General features: G+C 44.6%; 1 protein-coding gene across 1 annotated transcript in view; it reads left to right on the forward strand.

The window, feature by feature from the left end:
* Positions 1-13,396, forward strand: part of mtor (mechanistic target of rapamycin kinase) — a 400,677-nt gene that overhangs the window by 109,956 nt on the left and 277,325 nt on the right. The window contains exons 19-20 of the mRNA XM_056274929.1: positions 10,502-10,752; positions 11,487-11,573. Of these exons, the coding sequence (XP_056130904.1) occupies positions 10,502-10,752; positions 11,487-11,573 (338 nt within the window). The remainder of the gene's footprint in view (positions 1-10,501; positions 10,753-11,486; positions 11,574-13,396) is intronic.

Here is a 13,396-nt window from a genome sequence, read left to right on the forward strand (position 1 = left end):
GTGACTGTATGCAGCGAAGGCCCTATGACGCTGTGCAAGTATAAAAGAATACGCCCATCCGCTGCACATCAAAATCTGATTGGTTGAGTAATCTATCAATCCAGTATTAACGCCTAACTTATTTAGATAGCGGAGACCTTCACTCGAGATGCCAAAGGCGCTGGCAGGAGGAGTCTTCTCACACGGTTACAACAGAGGGAAAAGGCTGATTGGATGATTTTTTTTGGCTGAGAGACTGCAAGCAGAGCCTCCCGAATTCATATGTGTAGTCAAAATCGAAATGTAATGCGATATTAACAGATTGATTAGAAGATTGTATTATATTTATGAAAGTGTTTTCCTTTTTCTGTGGAGTCTTAGGCTTTAACCGAAGGCCTAGAAGGCCCTGGCAGTTTGCCACCAACTGTACATACTGTAAAATGTACATATTACTGTGCATATTACCCTTCTTGGTCTCCAAAGTCATCCTACAGACCACCATCCGATGCTGCCTATTTATGTTTTCCCCTGTCACCACCTTGCAGTCTCTAATCCCTTTCAGAGCGCGCCTTCTACATAAGCTATAGTCCACCTGTGTGCACCTTCCTCTACTCTTATACGTCACCCTGTGTTCCTCCCTCTTCTTGAAATATGTATTCACCACAGCCATTTTCATCCTTTTCACAAAATCCACCACCGTCTGACCTTCCACATACCTCTCCTTGACACCATACCTATCCATCACCTCTGTTCCCTTCACCAACATGTCCACTGAAGTCCGCTCCAATCACCACTCTCCTCCTTGGGTACACTGTCCACCACTTCATCAAACTCACTCCAGAATTCTTCTTTCTTTTTCATCTCACACCCATCCTGTGGGGCATATGTGCTGATAACCTTCATCATCACACCTTCTATTTCCAGCTTCATACTCATCACTCTGTCCGACACTCTCTTCCTCTCCAACACACTCTTGACATACTCTTCCTTCAGAATTACCCCTACCCCATTTCTCATATCCGCACCATGGTAGAAGATCCCCCCCCTTTTTTTTCTCCTCAAGTGTATCCGGCATGGTAGAAGAGTTTGAACCCACCTCCGATGCTCCTGGCCTTCCACCCCTTCCACCTGGTCTCTTGCACACACAGTATACCTACCTTTCTTCTCTCCATCATATCAGCCAGCTCTCTCCCTCTACCAGTCATAGTGCCAACATTCAAAGTTCCGACTCTCACCTCCACACTCCTACCCTACTCACCCAACAGTAGCATAGTTTCCACTAGCACCCTGCTGATCAACAGTACCTGTGGCGGTCATTTGTAACCTGGGCCCCAACTGATCCGGTATGGAAATCTGATTCAACCAAATTAATTAGTTTCAGATATTCTCAATTACAGGGATTTCTGTTTTTACTTTTTAGAGAAACACACATGCATTAACTTTCAATAATGAAGAAATTTATTAACAACTTAATGTTTGCCAACAGGGCGGTACGGTGGCGCGGTGGTTAGCGCGGTCGCCTCACAGAAGAAGGTCCTGGGTTCGAGCCCCGGGGTAGTCCAGCCTTGGGGGTCATCCCGGGTCATCCTCTGTGTGGAGTTTGCATGTTCTCCCCGTGTCTGCGTGGGTTTCCTCTGGGGCTCTGGTTTCCTCCCACAGTCCAAAGGCATGTAGGCCAGGTGACTCTGCTGTACTAAATTGTCCCTAGGGGGGTGTGTGTGTGTGTGTGTGTGCGCGCCCGCGTGCCCTGTGATGGCCAGGCAGCCTGTCCAGGGTGTCTCCCCGCCTCTCTCCCAGTGGCTGCTGGAATAGGCTTCAGCATCCCCATGACCCTGAGAGCAGTATAAGCGGTTCAGATTAATGGATGGATGTTTGCCAACAATAGTGTGCATGAATAGATGGGAAATCAGAATCAAGTAGATGAATGAAATTATCCCTTTCAACTGGCAAACTAGAGCTTATCACTCAGTTTGGCAATGGTGTAAAAGGGTATGTGATTTTCAGATCTGCCAATGAATGCGAGACGCTATGAAGTGATTAAAATGTTTCTAAAGCTTAAAATTGACATCTTAGATCACTATTTGACATCAACTCTGATCAAAGACAGCAGATTTGACTCGGTTCTACTTTAGATGAAGGGTCACTGTAGAGATGAGTTGGTTCGATGGAGGCCGTTGTAGTCAGTGATGCAGGCTTAGTCCCAACGTTCGTGCGGAATTTAACCCACAAGTGAGTTGAGGTTGCCTGGCAACAATGTCGAGCGCCGGCTGGTTTTTCGTTGATGTCCCACTACAGGTTGTGTGTAGCGTAGGCTGGGCCACTGCCTGGGTCACTAAGCACCAATCAGACACTGATTAGCTAGTCTGGTCGTGTCCTTGGCAACAGTCTGAATTTAGTTGTTAACTGGGGTCTTTGATTGGTTAGTTGGTCTGTTTAAGCAATTGTCAAACAGTAGTAATCTACTACGCTAACCTGATCTCACGCCGTAAAAATAACGTGAAACTCCTTTCTTTGGCCGGACGATAAAACTTCCTTGTGACTTTGCTTGTGATTAAATGAAAAAAATATCAAACTTACTCAGCTGAGAGGAGATACAGAAGTGAGGATTATTTCCAAAAAGATGTAAATGATAATAACGTTGAGTTTAGCACAACTTTGTGAAATAAAGAAGAAAAAAAAAACATAAAAATACTCAGCATAAAAAGAAGTGGAAAAATAAGAGAAAACTGGAGGGAAAAAAAGACTTGTGAAAAAAAAAACTTAGAAAAGAAGACTTAAAAGAGCTTGGAAAAAGCTAACGAAGAGATAGGCTTGGCTGTTCACCCAGCCCTTCTCTGGGCGCTCCACAGGCGGGTTCGATGGTTTTTGCGTCGAGCATCTCGATCCGCCTCCTCACTGGTATTCATTGCGTGATTTTAGGAGAGCGGATTATTTAATTCAGACTCCACACCCTGCTGAAACACCCTGGTCCATCGATAGTCATTTTAAACATGGCAAGTATATCACAGCGTGTTGTCTAACACACCAGAGAACATATGATCAAACAGCAGTCCTCCTATTGCATTCCACAATGATGTCTATGTAAACTATCTAGCGTGACGAGTTGCTATAGCTACCGTCAGATGAAGTTAACTAACGACTTGTTGATCACCATATGATACAAATACCATCATATATGACAACATTAACTGAATAACGTCAATAAAATTAAATGAAAGGAAATAATAAAATCAAATAATAAAACACGGATAATGGTGTATCGTTTGATCCGAGAGACCTGACCACGTATGGCCACTAGGTGGCAGTATCGTTACATGGTAGAAATACAATTGTGCTCTTGAATCGCTCTCAAGCAGTGTAAGCATTACAGTTATAGGGCCTAGCTCATTGTTCATGAAATTATTGGCTGAGGAATGCTAGTTGTGTTACTACAGGGGAAAACAATTAATTCATATCTATCCAGGCATGTGCAGAAACAGAGTTACCTTACAGCTCTGTAAGGAATGCTGGAATCTCTGACCTCAGATAAGGTCAACAGCCTCTAGCTCAGTCAGAGAGGAGTTCGGAGGTTGTGTGTGTGTGTGTGTGTGTGTGTGTGTGTGTTAGAGGGAGTTAGGGAGAGGCAGGGAGAGAGAGAGGAGAGAATGAAACGAATGGATTATTTCAAGTCGTTGTCCTGAGTAAGAGAAGATGTGTACACAACTCCCGTATTCACCAATGATGAGATGAGAAATTGATTTCCTCTTCTGTGGAAAAGAGTTGTCGTCTTGTGTGGAGATGGGATTAACTCCTTCATGTGATCAATGGGGAAGATAACCTGGGAAGGTTAAGTGTTCTCGTTCCCTGCTATAAATTGGATAATCACATCAAAAACATGATTGTGAAGGTCCTGTGAGGGGCGTCTGGGTGGCGTGGTGGTCTGTTCCGTTGCCTACCAACATGGGGATAGCCAGTTCGAATGCCTGTGTTACCTCCGGCTTGGTCGGGCGTCCCTACAGACACAATTGGCCGTGTCTGCAGGTGGGAAGCCAGATGTGGGTATGTGTCCTGGTCGTTGCAGTAGCACCTCCTCTGGTCGGTCAGGGCACCTGTTCAGGGGGGAGGGGGAACTGGGGGGAATAGCGTGATCCTCCCGCGTGCTACATCCCCCTGGTGAAACTCCTTACTGTCAGGTGAAAAGAGGCAGCTGGTGACTCCACATGTATGGCAGGAGGCATGTGGTAGTCTGCAGCCCCCCCTGGATCGACAGAGGAGGTGGAGCAGAGACTGGCATGGCTCAGAAGAGTGGGGTAGGTGGCCAAGTACAATTAGGGAGAAAAAGGGGCAAAAAAAATTCCCCTCAGAGATGAATAAAGTATTTTGATTCTGTGGGGGGAAAAAAAAGCATGACTCTGAAGGTCCTCTGGTCTGGTTGAAGTCTGTTTGGTACCTTTATGTGTGTTTGGTCGAAGGCAACTTTGCAAACTCAGAATCTGAAAAGACTTTGCTTACTTATCTCTGGTGAAATTCCAGACGGGGGAAGAGAGAGACAGGAAGACAAGGAGACAAAGGGAGTCCTCGCCACACAACTATTATTTGAACAACACGGTGGTTTTACATTGGCCAGTTCTTAGGCTGTGACTCGTGGTGACTATGCGGGTGTTATGATGAGATTGCAGAGCATTGAATGGCTGGACAGTTTTAATTATTTGTTGAAACACCAACCGCCTCCACAAGAGATATAGAGATTGTTATGTTTCATCTTAAGTACTACCCAGCCAGCAGCATGGGAAACAGTCAGTGATGGGTTAGACTTGGGTCCCACATCCTGACAGTGAAGGGTTAGACTTGGGTCCCTCATCCTGACAGTGATGGGTGAGACTTGGGTCCCTCATCCTGACAATGATGGGTTAGACTTGGGTCCCTCCATCCTGACAGTGATGGGTTAGACTTGGGTCCCTCATCCTGACAGTGATGGGTTAGACTTGGGCCCCTCCATCCTGATAGTGATGGGTTAGACTTGGGTCCCTCATCCTGACAGCGAACACCTTTTACTCTAGCCACTCTAAAATACTCGTGATCCTGTCGGAAATTAGGTTTGCTGCTTTCGGAGACAGACATATGAAATAAGTAAACACAACGAGCCACTATTTGTCTTGATGCATGCTCTCCAGGTAAGGAATCCCAGAAACGTTGAATGGGAGAAACGTTTCATCACTTGTTGAAATGACTCCATCAGTCTCAGCTTACTGCAGGTATCCCCCCCTTATAAACAGTACAGCTGCATAATGACCAAAACCGGCACTCTAACACCGGTTTCATATGCAAATTGCTGCGACCATTAATTACAATGGCCATGTGTGCTATTCACAGAGGATTGGGGAATAGCTGCAATCACAGCATTGTAAGATGGTGACAGATGTATTCAGTACCCCCCTCCTCGGTTCAGGGATGGTTGTTCCCTCTTCATATAGATGGCCTCTTTGACTCCCCATACAAGCCAGCATTCAAGCCAGTTTTTGGTGCAGTCTCCTCATCGCTGTCGTCCTTGCCCTCGGGGGATAGCCATTTGAAAGTCTTTGACCAGTGCGTTTGATATTTCCGTTTTCGTTTGGTGCTGTCGTAGCTTTTGTTATAGTCAGAGGAACTGCTGGTGCCCGCACGGGGACCCTCATCGGCTGCGTCAGGTTTCGATACATTAAATCCATATCTCAAAAGCGAATACATGCCTCCTTCAGCTTCGACGTGACGCCCTGACTCAACTAATGTAAGTTAGCTGGCCAAATAGACTAAAACAATGTTAACGATATTTTAATGTTACTTCCATCTAAAATATGTCGATAGCTATCCAGACTATCAGACATTAGCTAACGTTGCTGCTTAGCGAGCTTGTTAATTTTAGCTAACCGCTAACCAATGTGGTTGTTAGCTAACATTAGCTAGCTAGCTAACTGTGGTTATGTTCGCTAACTATTCTAATAAATCAACTACCTCAGCTAACAGTACATTAGTACACTCTACTAATTAGCCAGCTAACGCAATTTAGCACTTACCAATTGCCATAACTTGTGGAAGTTCTTCGTAGGGTCGCTGTACGCCCAGCAGTACAGACGCGAGTGTGTGTGCACCAGTGACAAGCAGCAGTACCAATCCCGCCAGAAATTTCAAGAACCAATTGGAATGTAGTATTGCGTTTTCAAGAATAAACCGCAAATGAAGATTTTATTTTGGTATTTACAGCCAATGGTGGGCCGACGTGATTTTTTTTAGTCAACAGAGGAGGGGAAAAAAATTGTAGACAGTTTAACGTTAGTCACTAGTCCGCCGGGCTTTTAAGTATTAACAAGTGGTAGCCCAGGCACTTAATCTGCTTGTCCCGGGCGCCCGGGCTACCAATTTGTCCACCCCTGCCCTACATACATCAGTCATCTACAGTGCTGTTGTGTTTTGTTGTTCTTGCTCTTTTGTATGTGTTTAAATAGGAGAGTACTGCTGGCGTCATGTGTGGCAGCTGTTTCTCCCTCTCATAGCCCCCCTTCCCATCCACCCCTGTATGTCTGTGTTATGTTTATCTGTTGTCTTGTTTCACCCCATTTATTATAAAGCAACGTTGAGTGTTAGAAAAGCGCTATATAAGTTTGATTTATTATTATTATTATTAAAGATCTCAAGGTGATTTATATTGTTTATTTGAAGAAGAGTGGCTTATAGGCTTTACTTTACATTACATTACATTACAGTCATTTAGCCGACGCTTTTATCCAAAGCAACTTACAATAAGTGCATCATTTAACGTAGGAAATCAGGAGAACTACTAGTCATCAGAGGTCATAAGTGCATCTAAACAAGCATCTAAGAGCAAAACCAGTGCGAAAATAAAAGCGCAAGAAAGAGGTTTTTTTTTATGAGTGAATACAATAAGTGCTAAGAACAAGTAACAGGGTAGTAGTTCTTAAAGAGGTGAGTTTTCAACATGCGGTGAAAGATGGGCAGTGACTCTGCTGTCCTGACATCAGTGGGGAGTTCATTCCACCACTGTGGGGCCAGGACAGAAAAGAGCCGTGACCGGGTCGATCGGCAGCAGGGGCCTCTGAGCGACGGGGCAACCAGGCGTCCCGAGGCAGCAGAGCGAAGTGGTCTGGCGGGGGTGTAGGGCTTGACCATGGCCTGGAGATAAGAAGGCGCTGTTCCTTTCACTGCCCTGTAGGCTAGCACCAGAGTCTTAAACTAGATGCGAGCAGCTACTAGGAGCCAGTGTAGGGACATGAGAAGGGGAGTTGTGTGGGAGGACTTAGGGTGGTTGAACACCAGACGAGCTGCAGCTTTCTGAACAAGCTCCAGAGGTCTGATGGCCGTCGCCGGGGCGCCAGTAAGGATGGAGTTGCTGTAGTCCAGCCGGGAGATGACCAGAGCTTGGATGACCACCTGTGCCATCTCGTCGGTGAGGAATGGGCGAATCCTCCTGATGTTATAGAGGAGAAATCTGCAGGAGCGAGCAACCAATGTTTGCAGCAAACGACAGTTGGTCGTCCAGGATCACACCCAGATTCCTCACAGTCCGAGTTGGCGTCACCGCGGTGTTGTCAACGGTGATGGCCAGGTCTCGGTGCGGGCAACCTTCCCCCGGGAGGAACATCAGCTCTGTCTTGTCCAGATTGAGCTTCAGGTGGTGTGTCGCCATCCACTCCGAGATGTCAGTCAAGCACGCAGCAATGAGTGTCTCTACTTGTGTATCAGAGGGAGGAAAGGACAAGATCAGCTGGGTGTCAATGGCATAACAATGGTAAGAGAAATCATGCGAGCGAATAACAGAACCCAGGGATGTCGTGTAGAGGGAGAAAAGGAGAGGACCCAGAGGACCCATAGGCTGTAATGTTTCAGTAAAACTGGATTTTCACATTAATGCTCATGCAAATTGGTAGTATTAGAATGTTTTGCTGGCACTACTCATTTGCAAAGACAGCACATTACTTAATTTAGGTCTTTTGGCTTGCCGGGTGCGTCCTGTTGATAGTCAAAATAATTGGCAATCGCCGATTGTTGGGCTGAAAATGGCCGGTTGGAAAATGTTGACATATCGCCCAACCCAAGTGGCCACTGGCCTGTAGGTTGGTGTAGACCATTTAGTTCTGACTGAACGAGGTTGCTCTTCTGTGTTGTGCTATCCAGTTCACCAGAGTGTTTGGTTTCCCTGAGGTACAAGTCACGGCTATCCTCCCGCACTTAACAGCGTACACTATATTGCTCTGTTTGTGCCGGGGGACTTGATCTTTGGAAGGGACCAATTTCTGGCACAGTGTGTTTTGGGGTTTGAAAGCAACCGAGACACAGTGTTTGGAAAATATGGGTCTGAACTGTACTGTCACCCCTGCCATATGCGGAATCACCACTGGTTTATACTTAAGACAGCGCTTGTCCTTCTCTCTTCGATCAGCTTTGAATGGGGAGTCAAACAGGCCATCTACATGAAGAGGGAATGACCATCCCTGAACTGAGGAGGGGGCTTAAGAGTACATCAGTCACCATCGTACAATGCTGTGATTGCAGCTATTCCCCACTCCTCTGTGAATAGTACACATGGCCACTGTAGTTAATAGTGACAGGAGTTTGCATATGAAACTGGTGTTAGAGCACAGGTTTCAGTCATTATGCAGCTGTGCCGTTTATGAAGGTGGGGATACCTGCAGATACCTGCAGTCAGCTGAGATTGAGAAGGTCACTTCGATGATGATGAAATGTTTCTCCCACTTAAGCTTGAGTCCAGATGAACTTATTTAACCCACTATTTATTTTAAAGACACTGCATTGCTGACCCTTCTCCAAGGTTCAGAATCGGTCCATGAGAATGCTCTCCCTGATTTTATTTCTTGGTGTGATAACAACTTCTTGGACGTAAATGTTTCTAAAACCAAGGAACTGATGATTGATTTTAGACGTAACAGAGATGCAGCCAGAGTGCATCATACATAATGACAGTGTGGAAATGGTTTCATCATACAAATATTTGGGCGCCATCATCGATGATCACCTTAAATTTGATGTGAACACTGAGGCTGTTGTGAAACGGGGGCAACAGAGAATTCCCCTTCTGCACAAACTAAATTCCTTTTCTATCAGTCCTGTCATCTTGTGGCTTTTATCAGTCTTTAATTGAGTTTTTCTTTTATCTGCTGGTTTCACAGCCTCATGGTAAAAGACAGAAACAACCTGAACAGCATTGTTAAAATTTGTTCTAAGGTCACCGCAGCGAAACAAAGAAATCTGAATTATTTTTGCAACCAACAAATCCTCCAGAAAGCAGCAAGTATGTTTGCTTCTTCTGGACAAGTTCTAGCAAGTGAATGTTCTCTGTTGCCACCAGGGTGTTATGTTTCACCTGCTTGTAAAACTAACCCTTATTCTAAATCATTCATTCGCTCCATAATTTGACTGCTAAATGCTCCGTAGTGATTTTTATCAGATCATTTTATTGTATTTATCAAGTTTATCTTATTTTATTTACCAAGTTTAACTAGTTTATCAGTATTAATTACTTATAGAGCTTATAGATTTTATTCCACATGTTGCGTCCTGGGGTGTTTATTGTTTGTGTTATTTGTTTGTTTGCATGTTACTGTGTTTTGTGTACAACAAACTACAAATTGCCCCTAGCGGGATTAATAAAGTTTTTTGTATTGTATTGTATCCATCCATCCATTATATTATATTATATCATATAGCATATCATATTATATTACATTGTGTGGTATTGTATCATACTGTATCGTACCGTACCGTACCATATCGTATTGTATCGTATCATATTGTATCATATTGTATTGTAAAGGAACATTTTTCCAATGATTTCAGGCATGTGCATACTGATGGATAATATAGTCAACTGAAGCAGTAAAATCCTCACTATATGCTATGTTGACAGAAAAATTGGTGTTGTAAAGGGAGAATTTTACCTTTACTTTAACATTGATTAACTTGTCGTGGCTGGATGTTTCATTGGAATTGATAAGAATTTCTGTCACTGAAATGCTTGTGCAGTTTTATAATGAGGTTTTATATCAACTTGCTAGTTGTTCGGGATGGATATGCTTCTATTTTTAAAGATAGAAGTGTAAGTCAACTGGGCAAAAATGGCTAAGGTGTCTGTGATTATCCAGTAAATTTCTCAAATGTCCAGAAAATTAAAAAGTTGCCGATGACATTGGTCAACAGCAAAAATTCCTAATAGAAACCTGCACTGGGCCCAGTTTAAGTTATCAGTATGAATGAGTGAACATTTATAAATTAAATGCAATGTTCAGGTTTTGATTTTTAATATAGTTTTGAAGAGATATCAGTACTTAATTTCATTTTGACATCATAAAATGTACTTTCACATGAACAGATAAAAATCCATGAAAAATGGCAAAAAACAAAATATATGTAAGTGATGATGTCCCTTTTCGCTGCATGAAAACCAGAAATAATCAGTGGAGGCAGGTGAATACTTTCTGAAGCCACTGATTTTTAACATAACATCTTAATGAATCCTTTCCCTTTCTTCCAGCGGACTACAGCACCAGTGAGATGCTAGTAAACATGGGCAACCTGCCCCTAGATGAGTTTTATCCAGCGGTGGCCATTGTTACTCTGATGCGCATCTTGAGAGATCCCTCGCTCTCAAACCATCACACAATGGTGGTCCAGGCGGTTACTTTTATCTTCAAGTCACTGGGCCTCAAGTGTGTGCAGTTCCTGCCCCAAGTCATGCCAACGTTCCTCAATGTCATCCGGGTCTGTGATGCCAGCATACGTGAGGTAGGTGGTGGCACTTATGAGAGGAATAAGGCTGGCTTGTTGACTGGTAAATACTTGCGTACCTCGGTGATCTCGGTTGTTCCACTGTAGCAAAGCGCTGCTTTGCGACTACAATGTTGTATTTACCTGTCAAATTGAACCTGTAGAGAGAAATCCAAACCCTTGCACTTATCTGTGAAAAGCGCTGTGGGGAGGGAAAAAGTATGGTTAGATTTATAACAATACCTCATCAGTTGCCTTCCCATCTGACCCAATGGACACTGGTAAAACGAAAACTGTTACCTGACAAAGCTAGACATTTCTAGTTCTGAAACTACCCTTTTCCTACCTAATACTGACCTCTGCATTGAAACAAATGTATGTACTTAGCTTTACACCTGTCTGCAATGCTTCTGCAAATAATAGAGAAATTCCAGACGTTCATCTCGTCATTGTTTGGCTGGAACATGCTCAACATGCTCGGAGATTAAGTAGACCTTTCTCAATAAGTTATGATGTCTTTGTGCCCCCCGTTTTTAAAACAAAACCTAGATTTGCCCCACTTGTGCCATGTGCTGACTGAAAAATCCCCCTATGATTTGTCCCATAGTCAGTCATGAATTTCTTTTTATCTTATCTTAAATAAGGTCTTAAAAAGTATTAAATTTAATTGTCTTACACCTGCAGACCCCTGCATGACCAAAGCATGGCCATGAGATGATGCCTATTCACTCCTCTCTTTTTCTCTTGTCCAGTTCCTCTTCCAGCAGATGGGAATGGTAGTGTGTTTTGTGAAGATCCACATCCGTCCCTACATGGATGACATTTTCACACTCATCAGAGTAAGTTCCTCTGCTTAACAATAGTCCCTTCCTTTCGTCTTCTCCAACTTATGCTCTTTGTTCCTTTATTAAGTCGGACAAAACGCTGCAAACTCTCCATCACTCTCATTAGGGTTCATTTGTTAATGTCCTTTGGACACTGTTTGGCTCCATGTACGGTGTACATTTTAGGACATCCTTTAACCTCAGTGGCAGTTCTCAAAAAAACAAAACAGCACTTGTCCTACCTAAATAATTTCAGGTCTTGTGAGAAACATTGTCAAGTGTAAGATGTTGTATATCAGGGGAAGGAGGCTTGCCTATTGTCCTGTTGTTTGATGCCGTGACTGTGTTACTGTTGTGAAATGAGTTGCTAGTTCTCATCAACCAGCAGCCAGGTGAACATACGTATTTTAAAATGTTCAAGATTACTCAGGGTGGCGTGAGGAGGTGTGTTTAGGCGAATAAATCTTAATCAGAATCAGAATCAAATTTATTGGCCAAGTGTGCTTATGTATATTAGGAATTTGAAATTTTGGCTCCAGTTTACAGCAGCTTCTAGCATTTGCATATATCGCTCACAAAAAGCAAAAACAAAACCGGGTCGCGGTGGCAGCAAGCTAAGTAGGGCACCTCAGATGTCCCTCTCCCCAGCAATGCCCTCCAGCTCCTCTTGGGGGATCCCAAGGCTTTCCCAGGCCAGATTGGACATGTAGTCCCTCCAGCAAGTTCCACAGTGAAAAATAATTGCGACATCAAAACAGTAATTCCGCACTACCCCCCCCCCCCCCCGTCATGCCTCTGTGCCCCCTGGGGAGGTGCACCACACACTTCGAGAAATGCTGCCTTACACCAATGACTGCACCTCCAAGGGCCCAGCCATTATACTCCTGAAGTTTGCAGATGACACTACGGTCATCGGACTCCCCTCACAATATCCAATGCCCTGTGTCAACCGTGGAGTCCTTAAAGTAAGCAATGCAATGTAGCTCCAAGTCAATCACACTTTTGAGATATCAACCTGTCCAGTTAGGAAGCAACACTGATTTGTGAATCAATTTCACCTGTTGGTAAATTGTCTAATTTCCACCAGGTGGAAATTAGACAATTTGCAAGACAACCCCTATAAAAGGAATGGATTTGCAGGTGGTGGCCACAGACCATTTGCCTGTCCTCATCTTTTCTGGCCGATCTTTGGTTAGTTTTTCATTTTGCTAGTGCCCTCACCACTAGAGGTGGCATGAGGCGGTATCTGCAACCTACAGAAGTTGCTCAGGTAGTGCAGCTCATCCAGGATGGCACATCAATGCGTGCTGTGGCAAGAAGATTTGATGTGTCTCCCAGCACAGTGTCCAGAGCATGGAGGAGGTACCAGGAGACAGGCCAGTACACCAGGAGACGTGGAGGGGGCCGCAGGAGGACAACAACCCCGCAGCAGGACCGCTATCTGGTCCTTTGTGCAAGGAGGAACAGGAGGAGCACTGCCGGAGCCCTACAAAACGACCTTCAACAGGCCACTAATGTGCAGGTTTCTGCTCAAACAGTGAGAAACAGAATGCATGAGGATGGTATGAGGGCCCGACGTCCACAATTGGGGCCTGTGCTCACAGCCCAACACCGTGCAGCCCGATTGACCTTTGCCAGAGAACATCTTGGTTGGAAGATTCGTCATTGGCGCCCTGTGCTCTTCACAGATGAGAGCAGGTTCACACTGAACACATGTGACAGACGTGAGAGAGTCTGGAGACGCTGTGGAGAACGTTCTGCTGCCTGCAACATCCTCCAGCATGACCGGTTTGGCGGTGGGTCAGTGATGGTCTGGGGAGGCATATCCTTGGAGGGCC

The sequence above is a fragment of the Lampris incognitus genome, chromosome 2, assembly GCF_029633865.1.
Source record: "Lampris incognitus isolate fLamInc1 chromosome 2, fLamInc1.hap2, whole genome shotgun sequence".
Taxonomy (NCBI): domain Eukaryota; kingdom Metazoa; phylum Chordata; class Actinopteri; order Lampriformes; family Lampridae; genus Lampris; species Lampris incognitus.